Consider the following 27,172-nt stretch of genomic DNA (forward strand, 5'->3'; position numbering starts at 1 on the left):
CAGGGCCTGCAGGCGCATGGACACAGGCAGGTGGACAGCAACAGTCAGGCTGGTGGCATGGTTGATGGTGGAGACAAGGCCCTGCCTGGCGCAGTGGGCTGAGCTCAGGAAGCGTCCAGAGCAGGCGAAGCTGAACTACCACTCCAGCTGGCCACGGCCAGGCAGATAAGCAAGGGTCCCAGGACTCCTGGACCTGGGACTAGGAGACTGGAGAAGGCCAAGGGCGGGGACAAAGGGAGTGCAGGGCTGGCACTCCAGAGGGAGTGAGGCAGGAGAAGGCCTTTGAGGCTGGAGCCTCACTTCTTTTTAAAATATCCGCTTATGGTTTTTGATGAACCATTGTTATTTATGTGCAGTGCTGAGGATCGAGCCGGGGCCTCACACGCTCAGCTCTCCTCCACTGAGCCACACTCCCGGCCCCTGGAGCCTCGCTTTTTGATGCAGACTTGGAACCGGAGCCCAAGCCCCCGGGAGCCCCACTGAACAGCCATAGTACACGGGGTGTTGTGAAGGATGGGGTGAGGCATAAAGGTGGGCCAGGGCAAGTCAGGTGTGTTTCCTATTTTTATTAAAATCTGGGGTCCTGAGGCCGGGAGAGCCGTGCTGGAAGCCTGAGTGGCCCAAGCCCAAGGACAGGGAGGAAGTGACCGACTCCACCCAGGGTGCTTTACCTTGCCTGCCCCTGGAGCACCCGTGAGTAGCGGAAGGCCTGTAGCGCAGCTGCTGGGACGATGCCCCAGGACCAGTGTCCTCAGCGCAAGCCCCGTGGGAGGAACCCACGACAGAGGGCTTGCGACCTCGGTTCCACCAGCACAGGCTCCAGCCTGCGCGGGCCTGCATGGGAGGAGCGCTGCCTCTGTTCCAGCTGGGCGTGGGGCATGCTGGCTGGAGGCCGTTCAGGAGAGGAGGAGGACGCCCGCTGGACCGCGCTGGTGCGGGACCTTGTGCATAGGATGCGCCAGGGGTGCGGGGCACTGCAAGCAGGTCTGGGAGGTGGGGGACCAGGACGGGAGCCGTCTCCCAGGGAGCGGGAGGATGGCCGCCGTGCCGCACCCCGTACCACCCACCCGGGCCTCCTTGTTCTGGGACAGGGGCGCCTGCTCTAAGCAGAGGACTTGAGCTACAGCGCCTAGCAGTGCCTCTGAAACACAGGGAGGCAAAGGGGGTCTCTGGCTCTTTGTAGGCAAAGAAGCAACGGCCTTAAGCTGAGGCAGTGTGGGGTCTGTCGTCTGAAGAGTTATTTTCTTGGCTGCTTTGATTTCCTTGTTTTAAATCGACACTTTTAAAAACATGTCCACATTTCATCTGAAATAGGATTTTGGTGTTTTGGTTGTACTTTCTCAAGATGCGGTCCTTTGATCTCCCCGAGAGGCCTCTCCCCTCCCTTCCTCTTAGTCACAAGTCCCTGGGGGCCTGCTCAGGGCCACCGTGGTGGGCACAAGGTGTCTCGTGCTCCTGGGCTTCAGGATTGTGTCTCTTTGCCTTATTCGGAATACTCCCTGCACCCAGGGTTTCCCAGGGCACACCTACTCCAAGCAGGGTGCCAGGTGCAGGCACTACAGTGGGCAGGGCAGTAGTCGCCCCTGCTGAGGACTAGGGAGACCATGAGCAGGCCACTGCAGCGCGGACTGCAGCCCACCATGGGCCGTGAGGGAGACCGGAGGACTGATCTTGTGCAGGGACGGGAAGTGATACTGGAGTTGAACTCTGCAGGTGAAGGAGTTGACTTTGGGGCTGGGAGCAGCTGGCCAATCATTCCACACTGAAGGCACAGGGCTCCTGGCCCCAAGGAGCTGGAGTGGGGCCAGTGGCCAGTTGGCAGGCAGGAAGAGGCTGACCAGGTGGGGAGGGATTGTGTCCTGAAGGAAAAGGCAGGCTGCGGCCTAGGAGGAGGGACTTTGCATAGCTCCTGCAGGAGTGGGGAGGTATCCAGAGGGGTGTGGAGAGTGGAAGGCTAGTGGGTGGAGGCAGGCTGGGACGGCGGAGATGGACAGCGCATGGTGCAAAGAGGGGACCCCATCAGCAGGAAAGCGGGGGCTGGGATGGGGCTGGGCACTGGAGTGCTAAGCCTAGCACACACAGGCCTTGGACCCCCCCCAGCACCCTGCGCGCACCCGCAGAAGGTGGTAGAGGGTGAAGTCCTGAGCAGTTGTGCACCGCACAGAGACGTTCTGGTCAGCGAGCGCCACGCTTGCAGCGGTGGTGCCCCAGGATGATCGTGGAGCTGAAAATTCCTCTGGCTGGAGACACGGTGCCCGGGTGTTCGTGGTGACATGGTGTAAACAGACGGCTGCGGTGGTGCATGGTGTTGATGCATGACTCGCTGGTTCAGGGCCTGCTCCACACTGTCATCTTAGAATGTGCTCCTAATCATCAAAGGTCGACTGGGTCGCGGCAGCAGCCTCTCGAGCTCATCAGGAGGAGAGCTGGAGCAGTCACCTTACACCACCTGGTCAGCTGGGAGGAGCCAGGCCCCGTTCAAGAAAGTGTCCATGGAACTTGGCCTCCAAGGACTGGGCTTATCACGTGGGGTGGTGCAGTTTCTAGGTAAGAGAATGCTCCTTACATCCTTATCAAATCAGTAGCAAGCACCCTGCCAGCCACTGCGGTGGGAGTCACGATGAAAGATCTGTCCATCCAGACAACCTCTCCGTGGAGGGAGGTGGGCGGGTGGATCGCACCGAGAGGGAGCTTTCTGGGGCTGCGTGGACGGCTCTGCTCTCCGGACGTGGCACGGTGCCCAGGTGCTGGTTCATATGAAGCCCTTGCTGTTATCCCCATTTTCAGGGTGAAGAGAGTGAGGTACTTGCCCCAGATTACGGAGCTGTCCAGAGTCCCGGAGCTGGTCGGTGGCCAAGCCTGCCCCCCGAGCAGCCCTTCCTGTCTCCTGCATAGGCTGCACATGTGGCCCAGCGACTCCCTTCTGAGGAAAGGCAGAAAGCAAGCTGCTGCTGGTGAGGGGGACGGCTGCTGGCCTGGCCGGGCTCGGGCTGTGCTTAGAACCAGGCTCCTGGGACAAGACCCACCGCCACCCTCTGGTAACGCCACAGCCAGGAAGGGCAGTGTGTCCGTTTGCTACAGCTGTCATAACAAAGCACCACACACAGGTGGTTTAAAACAATAGTCATGTGTCCTCAGAGTCCTGGAGGCCAGGCGTCCAGTATCCAGGGTCAGCGGGGCCGGCTCCCTCTGAGGCTCCTGCTGGACTCCTGCCTCTTCTGGCTTTAGGTGGTGGCTCCAGTCCTGGCCTTCTTCAGCCTGCAGCTGCATCTCTGGTCTCTGCCTCGGCCTGTATGGTGTTCATCCCTCTGTGTCCATCTGTGTCTGCACATGGCCTTTCATAAGGACACCAGTCATTGGATTTAGAGCCCACGCTAATGCAGCCTGAGCTCATTGTAACCTGATTACATGGCAGAGACTCTCTTTTATGCCTTCAGGCAGTGAGGTTGGCACTTCAGCGTTTCTTTTTGGAGGACACAACCCATAATGGCATGGGAGTAAGATGCCCTGAGGCCAGAGAAGGAGCTCCTGGGTACAGACTCTTTCACACAGATTACAAATGGAAGCAAGCCCTGTATGGTGGGGAGTCTCCAGAAAGGACCAGGACAGAGACGAGCCAGGAGAGGCAGGGCATGTGTGGGGCACAGGGGTGACAGCCCAACTTGGGGACATCAGCAGGTTAGTCCCTGCAAACGGCTGAACGGCCGTGGGGGTGGGGGCCAGAGTAGAGATGCTTCTGGAACGGCGCAGCCCCCGAGGACGGATCCAGCGAGTGTGGGTCGTGGAAAGCCTGCGTCTTATCAAGCTCCAGGGGAGGCTGTGGCCCCAGGGGTGGCACCAGAGCACCTCTGTAGCTGCTGAGTGGAGCCTGGCATCATGGGGACAGCAGGAAGTGACGAGCAGCTCCAGGAATGTCACTGAACACAGCCCAGTCACTAAGTGGGAAACTGAGGACAAGAGGGCCCATCCTCTCCAAAGGCTGAAGTGTCAGCAGGGCCACGTGAAGGGGAAAGCATCACGAGCTGGTTGACATGGGAGCCCGGAGCCTCAGGCAATTGGGTAGGTCTGCCCGCTGCTTCAGTGGTGCTGCTGGTGGCCCCCGGCCACTGGGCATGTGCCCTTTTTCAAGGAGGAACATTTGGAGAAAGCAGTCTGGGCCAAAATGGTTTCCGAAAGAACATCGCTCCTTGCTTCTTGTCGCACAGGCAGGCACCTTGCTATACAGCAGCCCCCCCATCCACAGGGGCACGTTCCAAAACCCCCAGTAGATGCCTGAAACGGTCGGGAATGACAAGCCCTATATATTCTGTTTTCTCCTATTAATAAATGCCTATATAAATTTATAAATTAGGCACAGTAAGATTATGAACTGTGGTGGTTGATCGTTGTCGTTGACTTGACTGGTCTGAGAGGCACATTCCTGGGTGTCTCTATGGGTGTTTTGAGAGACGATTGGCACGTGGGTCAGCAGACGGAGCTGGGAAGGCCCACCCTGAATGTGGGTGTACCGTGTAATAGCTGGGGCCAGCTGGAGCACGGGGCCAGGGGGGACACTCACACCTGCAGGACTCTTGAGGGAGCCTGTGTTTGCTGCCACCATCACCTGTGGACGTCCACTCCAGATTGTTCTGCCTTGGACATGGCCCCTCACCAGTGACTCTCCAGTGGCTCCTAAGCCTTCAGCCTCCGGCTGGGGCTGCTTCCACTGCTCCCTCTTGTTCAGAGGACGGGACAGCCACTGGTTTCTCCCAGCCCTGTGGATGGCCTTTGAGAGACTGTCCAGCCTCTGACTGTGGGCACCAATCTAAAATCTGCCCATTACAAGTATGTTATATTGGTTCTGTTTCTTGGGAGAATGCTGAATATAATAATAATAAAATAGAACCATTTTAACAACATACTGTACTGAGTTTGCACTTTGAAGTCATTATGAAGTAACACAAGTTAATTGAACACAGCACCGTGACACTAACAGCTGATAGCTGCGACAGCTACTAAGTGGCTAACGTGTGGGTCACATGTGCAGTGTGGATACGCTGGGCAACAGGATGGTCCACATAGAGCAAGACAGCACGAGATCTCATCATGCTATTCCAGATGATATGCCACTTAAAACTCGTGAACTGTTCATTTCTGGGGTTTTCCATTTAATGTTTTTGCAATTGACTATGGATAACAAACCACAGAAAGAAAAACCCCGGAGTGGGAAACCTGCTATATAATGGTATTTATGTATGTATCAAGAAGATAAAACTGCATGTTCTAATAGCAGCTCTACGAACTTGTCGTTTTTAGCAAAAAGCTATTTATAATAAAACACAAAGCTGTCTTCATCTTATAGATCAAAGATTTTCTCCCTATGTGTCTGGCCTCTTTTTACGTTAGGCACTATCCCATAGAGGGGAGAACAGGTATTTATTTAGCCGAAGACCACACTTTAAAAACCTAGCTCCCCCTTTAAGCTCGCTCAGAACACAGACACTTGGATGACGTGCTAGGGAAGCCAGGGTGAGGCTGCCACAGGGGCCCCAAAGCTCCACTGACGCCCAGTCTCCAGCCACACAGATCCCCTGGAAGCTCATCTTCAGAAAAGAGGGAGCCCTGTGCTTTGGGGAAACACTCCCTTCTTTTTCCTCCCTGTGCCATTGGTTGCTAAGCACTGGTCCCTTCCCGTTGTCTTGTGACAACTTTAAACTTCACATTTTCGTGCCCAGGGGTGGGCAGCGAGAGCCAGTCTATGTTAAGAGCTCACAAGGGATTCTAATCTCCCCCGCACACACCCTGAAACCCAGGGGTCAAACAGCTTCTAAATGTCCCCTCCAGCCTACATAGTTGGTAAGAGAACAAATGTCATGCTATTCCAGTAAAAGCGAACTTCATTTTATAAGGTTACTGTATGAGTCAGGCTTAGTTAGGGACAAGCAACTCATTTGTGAATAAAAATTGCTGTTCTCTTCTCAGGCTCTGCAGATACAGCATCCGGTCTATTGCATTAGACCTGGAATTACCTTATTAGTCCTCCTCTCAGGCCAGGCCAGAGGCGCAAATGTGGCTTACGTTACCCAGGCAGGCCAGGCCTTGGCCACTGGGCTCCTGGAGCGCTCTGCATGCGGACTGGCGGCTAACGGGCTGTGGAGAACGTGAACGCTGTGTGTGAGCCTCTGCTCGGCCGAGTCAGGTGGGAGTTCCTGACTGGCGTGGGCTGCCAGGGGAGGTGGTCACCTCCTCCCCGCTGCGGGCAGTGTGGGGACCCTGTCCCGCCTCTTCTCTATAGGTCCCAGTGGTAGCAGCGCCCTTCCACTACTGTTCATGTGACAGACATTTAACGTGTCTCCAGCGGGGACCGTGCTAGAGCGAGGAGGAGGCAGGGGTGAGGGCTGGCACCACCCGCGGGAGGCAGCAGGAGCTGGGACGAGGCAGCCTGGGGCCAGGGAGCAAGGTGAGCGTGGGGGGCCGGCTGCGACCTGAGGGACCAAAGCCCTGGAGACCGGCCAGCAGGAGTGGGAGCAGGAGCAGCAGCGGCCAGCAGTGTGGGGAGTAGCTGTGGAGGTTGGGGTGAAGAAGGCCCCTAAAGAGGGCCCCATCCTACAAAGGGGCCAGGAACACACTGGAGAAAAGACCATCATTAAAAAGAAAAAAAAAAAAAGTGCTGGGAAAACTGGCACAGGCAGGGACTTTCTCGACAGGACCCCTAAACTCAGGAAATAATGCTGAGTTAATAAATTAAAAAGATCCGCACAGCAAAGCAAACAATTAGGGATGTGAAGAGAGAACCCACAGAATGGGAGAAAATCTTTGCGAGCAGCTCTTGTGACAGAGGGTTAATATCTAGAATATATAAAGAACTCAGAAAGGAAAGACTGGAATGAATCCGATACAACTTTCCTATGTATGTGTATGAACACCCAGTGATTCTCACCAAATGTACAGCCACAGATTGGGATTCTAATTAGACTAAGATATACTCCGTGTTTGTAAAAACATGACAAAATTTTATACTGTATCGTGTATAACTAAAGAGAACAAACTCAAAAAACTTGACACCAAAAAAATCAAATAACCCAATTAATGAATGGGTAAATCAATTAAACAGACACTTCTCAATACAAATGACCAACAAATTGTGAAAAAATGTTCAACATCATTAGCAATTAGGGAAATGCAAATCAAAACTACACAGATTTCATCTTAAACCAGTCAGAATGGCGACCATCAAAGAATACAAATTATAAATGCTGGAGAGGATGTGGAGAAGAAGGAACACTTTTACACTGTTGGTGGGATTAGTACAACCAATATGGAAATCAGTGTGGAGGCTCCTCAAAAAGACCAGGGATGGAACCATCATATGACTCCAATGTCAGTATTTATCTTAAAGAAAATAAGTCGTCATAATGATACATGAATACCCATGTTTACGGCAGCACAATTCACAATAGCCAAACTAGGAACCAGCCTAGGTGTCCATTGACCAATGAATGGACATAGAAAATCAGGTCTCCAATACCTTGGAGTTATATTGGCCATAAAGAAGAAGGAAAATACGGTATTTGCAGGAAAATGAATAGCACTTGAGACCATATGTTAAGAAAAATAAGCCAAATTCAGAAGGTCAGGAGTCCTATATTTTCTTTGTGGAAGCCAGAAAGGAGGAAGGAAAAGAAAGAAAGGTCAGGGGGAATGTCATGAAAAAATCAAAGGGAGATCAGAATAGAGGAAAGGGACTAGGGGTTGGGAAGCAGGGATGGAGGGACAGAGCAGGGGCATGACACTGGCCAGGTCCAGTTGTTCTGTTGTGTCATAGACGAATATGCAACAAGAACCCCACCGTTACGTACAACTCTGATGCACCAACAAAAAACGTGGAGAACCATTTACCTTCTAATCCCCAGGTTTTGCACTGCAGAGGGGTTGCCAATGCAGTAGTTAGTGATCGGGCAGTGCAGGGGTCACAGGGACCTCAGAAGACAGCACACAGTCAGGAGATGGGGCAGAGCCATGAACTCGGAGGGCGCTGGCCTTTGGAAACCCCCAGCACCTTGTCTGTAGCCCGGCAGGTCCAATGCCAATGTCTGACGTCCAGTACTACAAGTGAGTAAGTTTGTGCGATGGATCCCCTGGGTTTGTGGCAGTTTGTTGTCGCAGTGAAGGTAAAGAGACAACTCCTTCCCTTTTCTTTTCATCTCTGTGAATAGCTGCAACCTGCTAGTGTCTGCTTCCATTATCATGCTTGCTTAGCAGCTAGGGCAGGAACCAGGGCTGCCTGGATCCAGAAGGAGACGTCAAGGGTATTTGCATAAGGAAGTCTTGAAAGTGGGATGTCTGTACTGTATAAAAGATGCTGAGAACCCACCACGCTGAGCTTTCGGGGAAGACGCGGCGGAGTCTGCACCTGTGCTGAATAAGCCCTGCCCTGCACCTCCAAGTGCCGCCTGGCTCTTTCCAGGGCCATAATTTTCTACAACATATTTTGGTGTGTTGGCCAGGAAACCGACAACCAAGCTGGCCATTTGTGCCACTGTTGTCTGGGAACAGGAGAAAGCCGTGGCCACTGGTGACAGACAGGTGCCACCTGGGCACAAGCTGGCCCTGGCTCTCACTGCTTCCTAAACAGACTCAGAAGGAGAATGAAAGTAGGTTTCGGGAAGGACATGAAACTGGTAAGTCCCCTGGGGGCATCTGCCAGGTCCCACCCTATGGCAGAAGGGGAAACTGACCACTTCCCAGTGGCCAGAGTATCACTCAGTACAGGAGGTCTGTCAGTTCTGGGGTGTGTGTGTGACGCAGGGACAGTTCCTACTCCACCGCCTTCAGACTACAGAGCCTAAGTGAGTCCTAGCTGTAGTTCCCTGGTGACCTCATAAGGCTAAAGGCAGCACCAACCCCTGGAGGATCAAAAGTCCCTCCCTTTGGGGTTGGCCTAGGTCAGGGGCTTCTACTGACCTGCACTGAAGCCAAGAGACACCTAAGTCTCTGCAAAGAGAACGGCAAGGTGTGAGTTCCCCCGGCCTTGTGTGACACCACCTCAGGGTGGAAGCTGTCACGTAATGGGCAGCTCAGCTCAAAACCTCTATTCTAGAGAAAGAGGAGGCCGGAAATTCGCCAGACACCCTCTGGGCCTTATGTTAAAATATTTTTAAAAGACCAAGGATAAAAGGAAAAAAGAAACCAAGAGATGATAAAACACTGTTGTTTTATTTGGACTCAGGAAGCTATCCAAAGCTCTGACTCAAACTTTAGGCCCCCTCGAGGTCCACACTCCCCGACTTCTACCTCCCGGAATGATACCAACAGGGATGGGGAAGAAAATCTGAGGCAGCGGCAGCAGCTCCCACCCACACCCGCCCCGCATCCCTCACTATCCAGGCTGAGGGGGAATCAGAGCAACGCCAAAAGGATGCTCGGGTTTTATTGTGGAGGAAGAACCAGGGACGATTTGGAGGTCAGCAACAGCATGGGAGTAATCATGGCCATGCCATTTTTTTATTCAAAACCTCCATCTTGTTGAGGCTCAGGGTTTCTATGATAAATTCACACTTGGTCCCACGTGCCTAAATGAATACCTTTTGTTCCAGCTGGTCTTGTTTTGGCCAGCTGGAGTTTTTAGTCCTGTTTTTTTCTGCTATCTTTGTTCAGAGGTAAATTGTTCAAGAAGAAGTTATAAAATATTTGTGTCCTGATGGTTTTTATAGATGTTTTATGTTGTCTACACACATACCGTGTACATGGTATCAAAATTGGATTATAGGTAAATAAGTACTCAAGTCTAATAAATGGATCCAAATGCCTAATTTTAGTCCATCTGACTTATCTTTTTAAAAAGGTTCAATTTAAGTTGGTTAAACAGAGAAGAATAAAAAATGCCTTTAAAACTACTAACCCACATGTTTTTCTAGGTTGTCAGTCAATACTGTGTTGGTTTCTATAAAATGTTTCAAGTGTAATATCCATTGCTTCTAGAACTTTTCCTTAGCAGGAACAAATGGCTCGTACTGTTAGCTACACTTGTCTGATATCTTGATTTTTATGGGTAACCTAAAGTTAACTATTAAAATTAAGTAAATACATAAATGAGATTAGTTTTCATAAATGTATTAGAAAAGACATTTAGTTAATTTACAAAGTTAAGATACTAAAATATAAATTGCTAAACATAAATTCAAGTATTCCTGACTTCTTAAATGCCATAGGTAATATATACTTGAGTATTATATATGTTTTTATAAACTGATAAAAAAAATGTCCCTAATGCTTCCAAGGGAAGTCAGACATGGTCAACAAGACCTTTGAGACCGGGGCAAAGGACAGTGGTCAGCATAGGTAATAAATGATCGGGTGGGAAGGATGGGGGCTAATTCCAACAAAAGGAAAGGAAACGCGAACACCTCCAGAGTGTCCCTCCCCCAACACAGGAGCTGCTGAGGAGCATCCCCTGGGCGGCTCTTCTGCCTTTTGGTCAAATGGGAAGAGGCGGCGGCGGAAAGGAAGGGAAACCTGGCCTCTAGAAGAGCAGCACGCCGCAGGCCCAGCTCTGGGTCCCTGGCTCCTCTCTGGAGGCGTCTTATCACCCTGACCCACCCTGACAGGTGACACAACTGGTTAAAAAAAAAGAAAAAAAAAAAAAAACAACTAAGGCAGCTGAGAGGTTTCTCACTGTCCCCAAGGGTAATGCCCTGAGGACCCTCAGCTGACATCTACGCACAGCAGGCTGGAGGACTCGCTGGCTGGGTCCGTGGGCCGCTCTGATTTTCTATATTCATCCATGTACAGTGATGATTTGGCACTGCCACCCTCGAGCCCTCCCAGGTGCCACAGTTTTGGCTTTAGTTCTCGCTGTAGGATTATCAGCAACTGCTCCAGCTGGTCGACTTAGGTTAAAAAGCTTGCCTTAGCAGCCTTTCCCTCCTTTTGACAAGACGCTTTGCTACCATTGGTTGGCTGCTCTGGCTCCCGTTTGTGGACTTGAGCCGCTCACCTGTGACCCACGTCTTCATATGACTCCATCAAGCCGAGGTCTCGCCACAACCCTACTCTATCATACCCATGTCTCCTACCAGGAAACTATCTCAGGAACCTGCGGGTTGGATAAAAAGGTCCAGACCTGATGAGGTTCAAACCCCAGGAAATCACTTAAAAGATGGCTTTCAACTTTTGGGAAAATTCAAGAGCTCCTAAGTACGGTGAGGAGCGCTGCAGGTAGGCCGCATGGGGTTCTTGCGTTTGGCATGCGCCCAGGTCCACACGCATGCTGGACACAGCCGTGAGATTCATAACGGACTTCCCTGGCTGGAGACATCCTGAACGACCACACACATGACCAAGGGGATGCCTGTTACGGCTGCTGTCCCCAACCACTACAGGAGCGGCTCTAAAATGTTCAACTGAGGCACCGTCTCAAGGGCAACCAAGTGTCCTGGAGGTATAAAAGAACAACTGGGGCGATTCACTGCCAACAGTGACATAGTAAGGGTCGGGTTTGATCTGGGGGAGGGGTGAGAGATGCATATTTAACACCCTGAGCCTCCAGCCTCCTTATATTAGTAGTTTGGGGGCAGAAGAATCTGCAGCCACAGCAGCCTCCTGGTGATCACAATCGCCGTCAGTGGAATGTCTTTGGGGGCTACTGATACCCAGTGGTTACACTATCCTTGGCTCCAAAGCTGGAAAGCCAAGTGGAAAATGTTGTGGACTGGTTAAAAAAAAAAAGTGATTTAAAAAGTTTATTAGAAGACAGTTAAAAGAGGTTAAAAACATTCCTACTCGCTAGCTCATCTGGGAGCAGCTAGCTTGGGTGACCGGCAATGCCAAGGAAGACAAAGCCTCACCTCAGGGCCTGTGGGCCCCTCCCACAGAGCTGCAGACCGGGAGGGCACTTTGGCAGGTGCTGGAGGGAACTAGATGCACCTGTGCCTTTCAGCACAAGCAGGGCTTGGGCAGGAGGGCCCCGTGTGCTGCGCCCCAGGGCCTGGGCAGGAGGGAGCTTCCGTGTCCTGCCCCAGGGCCTGTGCTGTACCCAGTATGCAGAGAGGATCCTGGGGCCTGAAGAGAATGGTTCCCCTCACGGCCGCCCCCCTCCCCCTTGTTCTCTCCTGAGGGCTCCAAAAACACTGGAGAGCTATTCTTACTGGAAAGACCCTCCGCTCACTTGGCCCATTTTGTACTTTCCTCCTCCATCGGGGCTGGAGCCTCCTAAAGCTCCATCCAGTTCTGGCTTATGTGGTCTACATAATGCATGGCTCTGCTGTTCTGAGTGATCACCTCTGAATTATTGACATTAATGGAGAGAAGAGTTCAAGGGAGCAGTGATCAGATGATTGTTTATTAAAGTGCTTTAAAGGTTGAGAATGATAAAGCCTTTCTTAGAGTGGGTGCTCTCCCGCCTGTGACCCAGGGACAAGCTAGGTTTGTGCCGTCAGATTCAGGGTAGCTGACCCTGGAAGGGCCAGGGCTTGGCCTCCTGGCCTCACAGGTGGCTGACCTGCCTCCAGTCCTACTCAACCTGCCAAAAACATCACCTAATCACTTGGTTAAATGCTTTGCAAACGGGTAGAATGGATACACAGCTGTCATGTTCACAAAGTCCAAGTTCAGGGCTTTAGAAAGAATTGATAAAGGCAAGAGTCTAAATTTTGCTGTTGAATTGGGTGTAGGCGAATCAAAGGTAGGGAAGGAAAAATAGAGGATTATGCATCTTATTATCTGAAAGTGTTCACGCCATTATAAGCCTAAATGGAAACCGCAGACGGAGGACTGTAAGGAGCTCCATTAAAGGACAAGGCCCTATTATCAAAAAAGAGGCTGGGGATGTATCTCAGTTGGTAGAGCACTTGCCACGCCTGCACAAGGCCCTGGTTCAATCCCAGCACCGCAAACACAAAAGAGATGATAAATTTACACTTAGCAATTTTAACTGAAATGGAGACCAGGCCTGGGGCGACACTCCCACCCACGCACACACTTTGACCAGCTGTTTCAGTGTCTCCATCCACTGGTCCTGGTCCCTCCAGCACAGGAGCTGATTCCCAGTCAGCTGACCTCCTCAAGAGGTCACACAGGAAAACTTGAGACAGCCTCTAATGAGAGGGAGAGGACCCTAGAACTCCCAAGAGGCAGAAGGGGGCCGGCTGGCCAGGATGGGCAGGTCAACCCCCAGCTCCATCCAGAGCCTCCCACCACCCCGCCTGTGGGCCTGAGCCTGCGCCTGAAGCCTCGCTAGCCCCGGAGGGTGGCCTGAGGCCAGGAGGGGGCCTGGGGCAGGGCCCAGGGGACGCAGGTGCGCCCTGAGCCGCATTCTCTCCTAATCGGTTCCTGCTGTACCGCCTTCCACCACTAGAGGTCCGCGGCGTTTCTAAAATGAGGGCCCTTGCGAGGCCCCGGAGATCGCAGGAGGGAGTCATTCCAGGCCAGCTGGAGGCATGGCCATCCGTTGGTTCGCTGGCTTCTCCACTTTGCTCAGCACTACCTGGTTCACACATGTCCGAGAGGACGCTCGCCCGTGCTTTCGCATGCCCTCATAATGAAACGAGGGGGGTGTGGCCTGATGGTACAGCGCATGCCTAGCACGTGTGAGGCCCTGGGCACAGAATCCACAACGCCCGGACCTAATACATCGATTTCATCAGTCACTGGTGGGCCCCGAGTTTGAAAAACCCCGACTTGGCCCCAGCCTCTCATCTTGCAGTGGTGTGGTGACCTGCTTGCCCTGGTGGGTCCTGACTGCAGCACTGAGCACAGACGGGATCAAGTGGCATCTTCCACAACTGCAGTCACTCCTTAAGTCACTGCGTGGATGCTCCACAGGACTCAGGTTTGCCCCTCAGACAGGCACCTTAGTGCTTCAGAACTGAAGGGACCTCAGAGGCCTTACCTAACCACCCTGCCCAAGTCTGAATCAGGGCCTAGTACGCTGCTGCTGTCAAGAAACGACAAGAGATGGGCGCTGCCCCTGTGGTGGTAACTCACATCCCTAGACCCTGGAAAGTGTGCGTACAAGCTGTGACATGACTCTTCAAACCTCCTGGCTGTGCTGGCAGAACACGAGTTATTTCCATTCCAAATGGGGAAATGGCCAGGGGAGACTTCCATAACCATCTCTGGGATGTGTGGTGGCCCAGCAGGACCAGCATCAGGGCTCCCTACAGCTCCCCTGAGGTTCTCTTTTCCTTGGCTGCCTTAACTACACAAATGCTTTAAAACAGGGAAGAAATGGCAGGTAAACCGATGACAAGAAGCAGCTGCCATTTCTCAGGGACTCTACTGCCTGCCCTGATCCACTGACTTCCTTCCTTTCTTTCCCTGAGTCCCCTTCAAGGAGAAATCCATAAAATTCAGGAACATCTCACTTTACTGATGAAAAGCAGTAATGCAGTCCTGTATGGAAGAGAAAGGGAATGTGTTTTTACTTAACTCACTCGGGTTTTGAGAGTTAAATTATTTTGTGAAAGGCGTCAAGTATGTTATTTTTCAAGGGGGGGGAGGATTAAATGCATGAAATTATTATTTTTAAAACCCCTGGAACTTGAAAGCTGGTGTACTCTAGAAATCTGAGCTTGGTTTTCTGTAGGGAATACCCCACTGGTGACCAGAGGGCGAATCTTTAGGATCCCTCTAGGCCTTTGTGGGGACAGTAACTCTCCCACCCTGATGAAGAGCTCAACCTCTCCTCTGTCTCCGCTGGACTAGAAAAACCAGACTTCTGCGTCCCAGAGGCAGATAAGATAGTTAAAAACAGGTGACAAGAACAGGCTGCCTTTTCCTAGTGACAATTTTGATTCTCTCATTCAATAAGGTTAGCCCAACTGAGTGCAGGAGGAAGTCTTTGAAGAACCAAGGCTGAGCTTCCAAAAGACATCTCCTACCTTCTGAAGCCAGGCCTGGGGCAATCACACGAAGATCCTGCTGCCACTCAATTTAAAACCCACCTGTTTAAATCCAACACTTCATTCTAGGTTGAGGCTGTGTGTGTGTGCAGGCTTTGTGGAATACTTGGGGTTTGTGAGATAGGGCCACTGTGCTTAACTTCTGTAATCTTGTTTGGTGAAGAAAGCCACTAGCTTCACATAGAAGACACCTGCGGCCAGTTCCTTGAAACAGAAAGCAGCCAACCAGGTAAAATTCCCATCTGTTCATTCATGTAGAAGATAAGCCCCGGTTCACGCCTTCCCGTCAGATTTAGCAGACACCAGGCTGGAAGGTTGCTGCCCAGATGACTGTGTGGAGTCCAACCACATTATCCTGAAGTCCTGCTGGTGACTTGCAATTAGCAAGTTTCTGCGGTCCTGCGTGGGAACTGGCTCAGATTTTGGAAATCAGATTTTGGCGGGAGCCACGGGTGGGCCGTGCCCTCGGTGCTTCCCGGAACAGACGTGGGGCTGGGCCTGGGCCTCAGTTTCCCCGTGCATGGTTCACGCAGTGGTGGGAGCTGTCAAAAGCCGGGACCTGCGAAAGCTCTGGCCCCGTAGTAGACGCCGTGAGAAGGCGCCGGGTCCCGCGGTCTCTGCGCGCCCACTGCCGCTCCGCGCCCTGAAGCCCCGTGATACCCCCGCGCGGCGTGGTCGCTCCCGCCCGGCCGCGCCGGCCCTGCAGGCGCACAGGTGTCGCCGACCCGCGCCCGCCACTCACCTGCCAGCCCACTTCCTGCACCTTGTCCAGCACTCGAAGCGCGCTGGGCGAGCCGGCGCGGAAGTTGAAGAAGTGCAGCGCTGCGCGCGCCGCCTGCTGCAGCATCCCGGGCGAGGGCGGCTCGGGGGCGTCGACAGTCCCGGGGTCCTTGAGCGTCGCCGCCGCGCCCCGCAGCGCGAGCAGCAGCAGCAGCAGCGGGAGCAGCGCCCGCGGCGGGGCGAAGGGGCGCGCGGGCCCGGGCCGGGGTGCGGACCGAAGTTGCCCGCGGGGCTGCATGGACGCGGGCTGCCGGGGCTCCAGCGACGCGCAGCGACCCGACTCGCAGCCTGGCGGGCTGCGCTGGCGGAAATAAGGCGGCGGGGCCCCTCCCTCCCCCCGCGCCCCGCCCGGTGCGGCCCTGGTGGCGCCTCCGCGGCGCGGGTCCCAGCGTGTGCCCGGACGCGCGGGACTGACGAGGGCCGCAGGGCGGGCCCCGGTTTCTGCCCTGGGTTGCTGCGACTTCCCGATCTTGGATCTTAGAGCCACCTGCTGGGACTCTCCCAGGGTGGGGCTGAGACTTCCCTGCGGGAGAAAGAGGGGCCGCAGCGGGACTGCAGGTGTCGCCGAGGCAGGAGTGTAGGAAGTGGCCAGGAGCCCGAGTGAGGGTGGAGAGGCGCTGAAGGTCGAGAGGGCAGCCGGGCGGTGGCCAGGGCCTTTGGCACGGACAGGACTGATAACCCCGCGTGGGGCAGATTCAAAGGCGGGGTGGAAGCCGGGTCCCAGCGGGGTGTGGGTGGGCTGAGACCCATGGCAGTACAGGGATGGGGTCTCCCATTTTTAAACCGCAGACCAGAGGGATCAGGGTCCAAGGGGTACTTGCAGGGCACTGGGGGATCCCCACCCCCACCAGCAGCCACCCAGACCAGCTGTGGTTGAGGCCTGGGGTGCGGATTCTGGATGAGTGGGGAAGCCTCTGGATGTTATCTTTCCATCACGTCTTTCCTTCCTCTGAAGATCTTTGTGGAACACCAGCTCCCCTGGGCGCTGGGGAAATGAGGGTGCACAAGCAGATGCACATCTCTGCTCGCCCTAGAGAATGTGCCTTTCCTTGACTACAGCTGCACGCAGTGAAGAATGGAGGCAGAAAGGCCAGGTGGAGCCAGGGGCGGTTATCATCTACCTGAAGAAGATAGGCGCCTGGTGGTGCAGGTAGAAAGAGCCAGGTAGGTGGCGGGAACTGCAAGTGCAGAGGCCAGAGCAGGAGTCCCCTTGGTCTGCTTCAAGAAGAGCCAGGAGTTCTGGCTGGAGGGAGAAGAAAATGAAGAGCGCTTAGCCCCTGGGTTATGGCCTGGTCACCTCTGAACATGGCCCGGGAAGTGTGCTCCATCTTCCCAGCAGCCCAAGGCGAAGCCATTCCATGGGTGGCAGGGCAGAAACAGGGCCGACCGCGGCTTCCTGACACATTGCCGCAGTCGGGCTTGTCTTCCTCCCTCTGAGCCCTGTGTCCACCCTATTCTTTTGCCTCAGGTTCAGTCTCCTTTCTCCGCATTACAGCTTCTAGCAAAGGAAACGATGCCCAGGTTCGTCTTCGCTCTATTTGCTGGGCTCACTGCTGGGCTCCCCACGAGTCTTTCCACGTGGGCAGGGACCAGCTCTCAGCCAGGAGACCTGCATCGCACTGAGCGGGTGGCAGGCAGCCACAGCTGTGTAGGTCGCTGTGTAGAAGCCCCACACACCTGCACCTGTCCACACCCAGTCCATCAGGAACCAGCAGCAGAGCAGGAGGCCCCCAGGGTCCTGAGCTCTTGACCCTCCTCCCCTGAGTCTGGCTGTCAGAACAAAACACGGCCAACGCAGATGGGAGGCTTGAACAGCAGGAATGTATTTTCTCCCAGGCCGGAAGTTGGAGAGTGCAGGATCTAGTGCCTGCTGATTTGGTTCCTGATGAGGCTCCTCTTCTTGGTGGCCTAACCTCTGTGTCCTCCATGGCAGACAGAAAAGAAGCAAACTCCTTTGTGTCCACTCAGAAGGTCACTAGCCCACCAGGACCCAACCCCCATGAGCTAATCTTAACCTAATCACCCCCAACGGCCCCACATCCCGTCGCCATCATGACAGGGTTAGGGCTTCAACATGAGTTGGAGGAGGAGCTGGTTCAGTCCATGGGGTAGCACCCTCCTCTCTAGGAGGTTGGGCTGAGCGCCCAGGGCTTGCTCAAGCACTCCTGCCAGGAGACCCAGACCCAGCCACCCCGGCTCATGAGCAGTGTGTAAGGGCCAGAAGCCAGCTCCCACGAGCCTTGAACCCTGAGAATGCTCAGAGAGCAGGTGTGGCCAGAGTCCCCCTTCCTCCCAGGGTTGCTGCTCTGATTTCCCTCTTCCAACTTCTCTCCAAAGCTGTGCACCCTGCTCTGCAGCTCTGACTCTTACTTTCTGTTCACTGGGGGCTCGGGGATGGGTCAGGACTGTGCTCCGGTCTGTGATCCAGAAGGAATTGCCAGAGTGCCTGGGCGAGAAGCTCTGCCCTCCCCAGAGCATGTGCTTCCTCCCCTTCCTCTCCCACGAGAGGAAGCCTGTGTCCCCAGGGCCACTGGTGCCATCTCTCCTCCTCTGAATGCAGCAGGCCCACTGGAGGCAGAGATAGGCATGGAAGGAAGGCAGGTCATCGGAGATGTTATGGGCCGGCTGGATCCACCCCCCGAAGCCCGCCCCATCTGTGGACACTCCTAGGAACCAGTAAGCCAGCTGTATTGTTCAAGCCAACTTGAGCATCACTTTGTAACGTTGTTTGAAAGTTCCCAACATTGTTGAGGTAGCTACTATTGGTAGGAAGCCAAGTGCAGCTCTGGAACTCCCAGCTGGGCGCACCTTGGGACCACCATCCTCAGACTCCACCAACGAGAGGTCCCATTCCTTTCCCCAGCAATCCAGCCTCACCAGGGGCAGGACTGGGCCAAGCTGTGACCCAGGGTGACCCTGGAGTCTTCTTGGCTGGCAAGTGTCTGTCCCATTGCTGAGCTCTGTGGACCCTGCTGCTCTGTGCCAAGATTGAGAGACCAACACAGGGGTGAGAGGGGAGAGAGGACCTTGGGGAAGGAGGAGGGATCCCTGAGAGACCCCGCAGCCTGGGCCACGACTGGGAGCCATATCCAGAGGAAATAGCAGAATCCCCAGGCGGAGGGAACATTTCGCAAAGGTTTAGGACCCTCAGTTGACACTTCTGAGTGTTCTCCTCTCTTCATGCACCTGGACTGGACGTGTAGGCACCTGCCTGGGGACTGAGAGGCAGAGTCCTCAGTTGCTAGGAGGTGCACATCTGGGCATACCTGAGTGAGGTTGCTGAGCCTCCTTTCTAGAGGCTGGTGCCTGGGTGATGTCTACAGTGTTTGGCTTCCTGTTCTGTCCTGAAAGGTGCTCAGGATTCGTGGGGGATTCGGTGTCCTAAATATGGTGCCCTTAACCTTACTGAGTCTCACGCTGCAGGGAGGTGGTGCTTTGCTTAGAGCCAGGGCTTGGAGTCTCCAGGGGAGTCCTTGAGTGTGGAAGACCGGGGCCCTGGGGAAACAACTCAGGAACGTTTTCTGGACCCACAAGGTTAAGGAGGGGCCCTTTCCAGCCTAATCCAGCGGGACTGAATTCTTTGGGGATGTGAAACTGGAGACAAGGCTCTTTCCTTAAGATGTCACTGTAAAGATGGTGGTCGTGTTTACTCCTGTCATCAGGAAGGATTTTACATGCCATAGATTGAAAAGAGACTGACCACGACATATCAGGAAGCCCGAGAATCTAAGTGGATAAGGCAGCCAGCATCATCCAACAGGACTTTCTGATGAAAGTCACATGTAGCCACCAAGTCCTTCAAGCGTGACAAGGGTGGTTAAAGAATTTTTACTATCATTTAATTTAAGCTGATTGAAATACACATACTCATTTGTGGCCGGCAGTTACTGTATTCTACAGCACAGTTATAGACAACTGATTTTCAAGGTATGATTCATTTGAAGAAAGGGAAAGTGTATTTGGGGACCTGGGTTTCAGACACAGTGCTAGGTGCTTCCCCCCAGAATGATCTGGTAGGTCTCACAGCTTAATGATCTGGGGACCAGAGAGAGGTTGAGCAACTTGCCCAGGGTGGGTTACCAGTGGGACCCAGGGGAGGGATTCAGTCTCGTTCCTTGGGGGCAGTCTTGAGCATTTCACAGCTGGAGCAAGGTGGGCTTAAGGGGTGAGATTAGCAGCCAGGAGAATCCATGGGAGTTGGGATGATTCCAAGAGAAGGACACTGAAGGAGGTGTGCACTCTTTAGTACCCACATAAAGGTCATTTTAGAGGAGAGTGGTTGATTGTTCCTGTCACCATCAATGAAAGCTGAAGCTTTCAATCTGGCTCAGGTGGGGGACACGGAAGGATGTGATGCGGTCTTGACACCAGGGCTTCTATTCACATGCCAACCTGCCTGGGTGGACAGCAGGTCATGTAGGACTGGTGGGAGGTCTAGGAGGGCTGGGCAGCCTGGTCACTGCACCCTGTGAGTGGCACTGGGCTAATCAGGAACTGGTGGCTTCCACGGTGGACAAGAGCCACCAGGTCCTGCACTCAGGTGGCTCAGCAGGGTCCACACTGGCTGTGGGCTGCAGCACACAGGAGGACCCTCTTTGCTCCACTGCTCTTCAGTGAGATGCTGCTCAGCTCGAGCAGATCCAGAGATTTCTACTCTGTACATGTGAAATGATCCTCTTAAAGCCCACCAGGCAGGGCATTCACATTTGAAGCTCACAGTCATTTAGACTAGATGGATTTGAGGAAAATTGCTTTGGCTGTAAGGGTTTGACAAGTCCGTTTGGACGCGTAATGGCCAACAGATGGTTTTTTACATGTAATGAAATTAAAATGGCCAGTAGCCTGTGTTAGGTTTTGCAGTTTTCCAAAGTAAGCCCTCATTCGTGGCCTGTCAAGCTCCTTAAGAACACGCTGTCTTTCTAGCTCAATCAAGCATTTTCTGGTGAATTTGGAAAGGCATTTTGTTTTTGATCAGTCACTTAAGACAGGACATTTGCTCTTCCAAGAATGAACTAACATCCTCCTAGTAAGCTACATATTGAGATGTCAAATAGATTATAAAATGGGGCTTTTAATTTTCCAGTCATAGGGCACTTCATTCTTTCCTGGCTAAGGAGATTCTGTATTCATTAGAGTGAAATAAAGGATTTTGAAGTTTTTTTTTTTTTTTCCTAGCAATAATACTTGGAATTTTGCATTCTTCAAGGAAAATGTCAACAGAAAATCCATTAACAGTTGCCAACACTGTGTACAGGGAGCTTCCTGGAGTGAGTGAGTGGGGAGACTCTATGACAGTAGTGCTTGCTAGTCACATTTGCCTAGTTTTCATCAGGGCACACCAAAACCAACTGCTCATGCCACACGGCAGGCCTCTGCCCATGGGTGGTGGCCTAGATCACAGGACACGGGCTGGAAAGCTGTTTCTCTCCTCCTCGCCATTCTTTCCACGGGGCGCCTGCCAGGGCGTGCTTGTCATGGTGAGGACACACAGGAGCACTGATAGGCAAATCCACTGACTCCAACCTCGTGACACATCACCTAGGTGACAGGATACGTAAACACACCAGACCACGGTCGGTCGAGTTCCTCGGAATGCAGCGATGCCTTGGGTGGATCTTCAAGTCGAAGCTGATCAAGAAAAGCTGGACTTGTGGGGATTTGGAAGCACCAGCAAGTTATGAGGCCAGCAAGGGGCACCTGTTCCAGGCAGGGCGCAGGGGTTGGCTGGATACTGCCTATAGGAAGTTCTCCCAGGCAGAGAAAGGAGGAAGACCCAAGCCCAGCAATGGCACCTACTCTTGGAGAGGTGTCCAAGTCCTGTGCACCCGGGTCGGGCGACACTTGGGCACAGAATGAGCCAGACTGTGTGTGTGATAGTTCCTAAACGATGGATGGTCTGAGAACACTTCCCCTTCTCAGACAAATGATGGATCAGGCTTCAGGATAAGGAGGCACTATCTGCTAAGCTGAGTCTTAAAGGACTGACTGGCACAGTGGCATCTAGACCCAACTCGGTGACCCGAACTGGTCCATCTCCTCTGGGTAGCATGCTGGTATAATGTACAAAGCTGCTCCCCCGCCCATCAGGTGCAGCCATTTTCCCGCCTCCCAATCACGTGTCAATCTGTGGACATCCTAGCTAGCTGTTGGTTCATCAGTCAGCTTGCAAGTGTCCTTCTCCGATATTGGTTCCCTGTTAGCCCGGCGGAATTCAACCGCCATCTTTCCTCTCTTGCTTCTCTCTCACTTCTCTCTCCTACACACTTGCTTTTCCTCCTCCTGGCTTTCCACTCTCTCTAGCACGCGCCCTTTCTTTTCCTTTCTCTTTTCCTCTCATTTCCTCTCTTACCCTGCAGGGAGACACTGTTTGCTTAATAAACTCCCTTATGTGATTTCCCGTGTCCGGCGTGGTTTCGTGGGGTTTCCTTACAGTGGTGCCGTGACTCGGGATGGGTCCTTCCACTGTCTCTTAAGTGAGTGGAACCCCATCCGACGCCCCAGTGCCCCTGGACACGGCCCCACCTTCCATTCTGCCGGGACGCTCTGCTCTGCGTTCATCACCGGACTTCAGGTTGGTGAGTCCTCTAGGCAGGTTCCCCAGGCCGATTTATACCCTTGAGGCCACAACTTTCATAGTTACGGCAGGCCCCCTTAGTCGGTTTTATCTGCTGGGTGGATTCCTGATTTTATGATGGAGATTCTCTCAGGGTTGAGGCTCATCTCGCGCTCGCGCTTTCGTACTCGAAAACCCTGATATCAGGTCCTCAACTCTTCTCAGCTTTTGCCCGGCACACACATCGGTGCTTGTGTGACGACACAATCAATGTGCTGCCCCTATCTCCAGCCCAGTACTCTGGCCTCGGGACGCCCTGGCCATAGACTCGGCTGTATCAGCCCCCACCATGGAATCTGGGTCCTCCAATCTGGCAGACTCAACCCTGGGAACCCTTCGCCCGACCCCCGGTTTTAAAGCCATCAAAATCCATTTGTGTAATGGCACACAGCTTCCTGAGCGAGCGGGCAGATGGAAAGGGATTCCTTATCTTCAGGTCTCTTCTTTCTTGCTTCTTGGCTCTTCCTGCAGGCTCAGGCGCCTCCAGACCCTGCTTCTCTGTCTTCCCTGCTCCCCCGTGTAATATAAGCAGCCCCATCCCCACAGGTAGTGGGAGATAATTGTTTGACAATTTTCTGTGCCCAAACCTAAATTAATTACTAACCAGGAAAAAGGGTTAAAAGGACCTAAGCATCAAGTTTCTGCTAGAACATTTTAGCCCCCTCAGTCAAGGCTTACATTGAAATGTAAATGGAGGAAGGCGCAGTGGGAGACCAGTCTCAAACCCAAAGAAAAACAAAGTGTCCATTTTAAATTTCTCCTGGGCTATAACTCAGAATACTTTTCTCCCTTTCACCTTTTCTCTCCTCCTCATTTTCTCATGCTTTAATTAATGACCATTATCATATTTCTTCTAGGACTTTTGTTTTTCTTAAATGCTATATTTTTGAGCTCAGAATTTTGATCCTACATACCGAGGTTAATGATTTTTGATCAGTTCTTTTTATCCAACTCTAGAGTTATTTTTGAACATCCGTTACATTGCAGTGAAGATAAATATTACAAGGCCTTTGTTTTTGTGTTAAATATAAATGCACATAAAAATTAAAATTTTTAAAATGGATCCAAATATTTTTAATTCACGTGATTTAAAGAGGTTCAATTTAAATTGGGTAAACTAATAGAAGTAAAATGTCCTTAAAATTAACTCACAAGTCTCCATGTGGTCAAACTAATAAAATGTTGATGTTTATAAAATGTCTAACATCAATTTTTCTAGGACTTTTCTTCAATAGGAAAGAGACGGCAAATACTGTTGGTACACTTGTCTGATATCTTGGATTTTTTACAATAAGATGAGTGAGTTAGAGTCGACATGAAAGTTATTCCATGGAGTAACATACTTAAAAACATTATTCTTTATATATTAAATGTGTTCATATTTTCCTGGTATACAAGCCTTTAAAGCAGAAAATTTATCAAGCTGCTATTCTCCAAATTAAACTTGTCTATAATGGTAAACCTATCATTTAATGTTCTATTATAGGACCTGTCATCAATAGGGTATATGTAAAATTTGTTAAATGTATTTCTAAAAGTTATTGAGAGCCCGATTTGTTTAAAGTTTAAGCATGAAAGCATTTTACCACTTTGCCACACAAAAGGAAACTTAAAAGCTCTCTCAGCCTTTCTTTAATTCATGTTTTAGATACAATGTTAAATTGTGTTAACTAATGTTCATATAGACTCAGGAGTCAATATATGTAAACTTCTTAAAATGACATTTAAGAAAGAGTGTAATGTGCAGTAACAAAAATGGGACAACAATGACAGATTGGGGTCTCTGATGACCTCATGGCTGTGGCATGCCTGGTGCCTGGGAGTGCTCCTGTGCAGGGGCACAAGATGCCTAACTGCTGTGGCAGTACATTGATCTCAGGCACACAGCTCTGGGCAGGAAGGAATTCTTTTGCTAGATAACCAGTGTTTCATCAGCTCCCTTCTCTGGTTCCTGCCCACCTTACAGTAACTTTGGAACCTAACATTGCACATATATGAAGATTGCTGACATAACTCTTCAGATCCTCATTTCCATCAGAGAACAGAGCTCCATCTGATCTCAGCTTAATCTTCAAAATCTGTGTTTATAACCCTTTATTTTCTAATACTCCTTTGACCCTCACTGATAAGCCCCACGTTACCTGAGATAAGGCTCTGCCTCACAACCCTGCTACACATTAGAATGGCTCCAAAGTAAGCCAGACTTTAACTCATTTAAAGTTGTGTTCAAAAGTTTGATGTTTGTTGTAAAGATTGCTGTGATCTCAAACAGGATATAACTCAGTCAAAATTCAAGAAAGCTATTGCACAAACTGAATGTTTTACTGTTGGTGATTCCATTTTGTATTTTCCTTGTAAACTCTAACTGTTGTCTAATTAATATTTTGCAGAATTACACCATAGATTAACTTGAAAAGCTATCACCTATAGGACAGATAATGTAGACCCCAATTAGATAAAAAGGGGTAAAATAACTGTAAAGTTATAGACATTGAAGCTAAAGCCCAGAACTCTTACTTTATGACTGACTTGTTTGATGGTTAAGATCAAACCTAGAGATTGAGATTAAATACAGAGGTCAAGAAAATTCCATATTTGGGTCTTGCCCTCAAAGTCAGCCTGAACCCAGGGAACAAGAGGACATCTCCAAGGAGCTTTGCAACTCTGGGTCACACAACCTCCTGACCAAGGAGATGATGAGGCCACTAGAGGAAAAGCCACTCAGTGCACCTGCTGCAGAGGAGGGTCAAGGAAAAAGGGAGACATCCCTGGTGCTTTCAAGGGAAGCCACCTCATCGAGGAGACCCTGCCTAACCAATGGGACTAATGGAGCTAAGAAGCTGCTCTTAAGTTCTCTGTGAGTGACCCCTGTGGAAACTCAGCTGCCTCTTTAACAGACAGGAACAGGTCACTTTGACCAACTTGATCTTAAACACCTAGCAAAACAGTTAAGACCAAAATATAACCATTCTTGGGCATTTAAAAGAAATAATACTTAAATGTAATTTAAGATGTACATTTGTGTTAGCCCACTAGAATAAAAACTAAAAGCTACAAAAGAGATTCTTAGGCAAATGTGCCTGATAACTATCAAGAGAAAGTGCCAGAGTCAGAAGTTTTAGTCAGTTTAAAGTCTACAGACACAGGTAGGCTTAATCTATGTTTGCTAGTAACAGAAGTATAGAGATCTCTACTAAATGTTGTGTTTACATTCCTGATAACCTGGACAATGTTAAAGTTCCCAAATAAAGGCCTTGTCCTCTCTAGCCTTTGCTAGGCCTTGTTATGGGAACAACTTCTCAGTTCTTCCACCCCCTGGTGAAGAATTATTGGCTTCTGTCATCTTTATGATATGCATTGGCATGTTCCAGATTCTGCAACATTTATATTGTATCAATCTCATTTCAGTACTCATGTCTTTTTGTTCTTCTCTCATAGAAGCACCCATCCCCAGATGCCTTTACGACCTGCTCTTCCCCAACTGCACTTCTACCATGGACCCTCAATTGACCCGATTTCTAAAAAGGGAACTCCAAACTGCTTGCCCCACGCTGCCCCCTTTCAGCTCAAAGAAGCCAGATTGGTCATCACCCCCTTTCCCTAAAGCAGTGAAGGAGTTCCTAGAATTAGAGGGGTAAATGAAGTCAGAATTGGGGACAGGCAGTTAGTGTAGAAAACCATCTGCCTTTGGAAGTCTGGAAGGAGAATGGACTTTTTACATCTCACCTGCAAAACCAGCCCCAGTCACCTAGGCAGGAAGGAGAGAGAAGGCTTCGGAAAGAACTAGAGAGCAAAAGATTTTCTTATAAAAACAGAAACGGGGGAATGTAATGTACAAAGCTGCTCCCCTGCCCATCAGGTGCAGCCATTTTCCCGCCTTCCAACCACGTGTCAATCTGTGGACATCCTAGCTAGCTGTTGGTTCATCAGTCAGCTTGCAAGTGTCCTTCTCCGATATTGGTTCCCTGTTAGCCCGGCGGAATTCAACCGCCATCTTTCCTCTCTTGCTTCTCTCTCCTACACACTTGCTTTTCCTCCTCCTGGCTTTCCACTCTCTCTAGCGCGCGCCCTTTCTTTTCCTTTCTCTTTTCCTCTCATTTTCTCTCTTACTCTGCAGGGAGACACTCTGTTTGCTTAATAAACTCCCTTATGTGATTTCCTGTCTCCAGCGTGGTTTCGAGAGATTTCCTTACAGCTGGGAATAAGGTAGGCTGCGTGTGCACTGGAGGGAACTTGCTGATTGAAGCACGGTGGTCTTACGCCCCTCTGGCTGTGCCTACCCGGTGCACACAGCCTGGCTGAACAGCCTTCCTTCCTTCCTTCCTTCCTTCCTTCCTTCCTTCCTTCCTCCCTTCCTCCCTTCCTTCCTTCCTTCCTCCCTTCCTTCCTTCCTTTCTTGTTTTGGTACTGGGGATTGAATCCAAGGGTGCTCTACCAATGAAATTTTTATTTATTTTTAATTTCTTTTTTACTCAACCCTTTTCATTTTTTATTTTGAGACAGGATCTCACTAGGTTGCTGAAGACCTCACTAAGTTACTAAGACTGGCTTTGAATCTGCGATCCTCCTGCCTCAGCCTCCCACATCACTGGGATTACAGGCGTGCGCTACAAGCGTCCTTTCTTTAGGCTAATCTTGGAAACACCTTCCCGCCTTCTGCAAGTACCCTTTTACCACCACGCAGGTCCCACATGTGTCCTTATCAGCAGATATTTTAAGTTTTTAAAAACCCAAACTCAAAAAGAATAACAGTTTAATTGATATGGCCATTGTTTGAATTAAATAAAATGATTGCGTGTTTGAAATTTGATGAATTATATGAATCATGCTTTAATGGTGGCAGCTGGGGTGGGCTGGGCCATGCTGCAATAACCAACCACACCTCCATCCCCGGCTCAGC

General features: G+C 51.3%; 1 protein-coding gene across 1 annotated transcript in view; it reads right to left on the reverse strand.

Moving 5' to 3' along the window:
* Positions 1-22,217, reverse strand: part of Rarres1 (retinoic acid receptor responder 1) — a 35,677-nt gene extending 13,460 nt beyond the window's left edge. Inside the window, exons 1-2 of the mRNA XM_047564098.1 lie at positions 22,182-22,217; positions 15,622-16,398 (exon numbers count right to left, since the gene is read on the reverse strand). Coding sequence (XP_047420054.1) covers positions 15,622-16,398; positions 22,182-22,217 — 813 coding nt within the window. The remainder of the gene's footprint in view (positions 1-15,621; positions 16,399-22,181) is intronic.
* Between the last annotated feature and the right edge of the window lie 4,955 nt (positions 22,218-27,172).

The sequence above is a fragment of the Sciurus carolinensis genome, chromosome 9 (assembly GCF_902686445.1).
Source record: "Sciurus carolinensis chromosome 9, mSciCar1.2, whole genome shotgun sequence".
NCBI classification, from domain to species: Eukaryota; Metazoa; Chordata; class Mammalia; order Rodentia; family Sciuridae; genus Sciurus; species Sciurus carolinensis.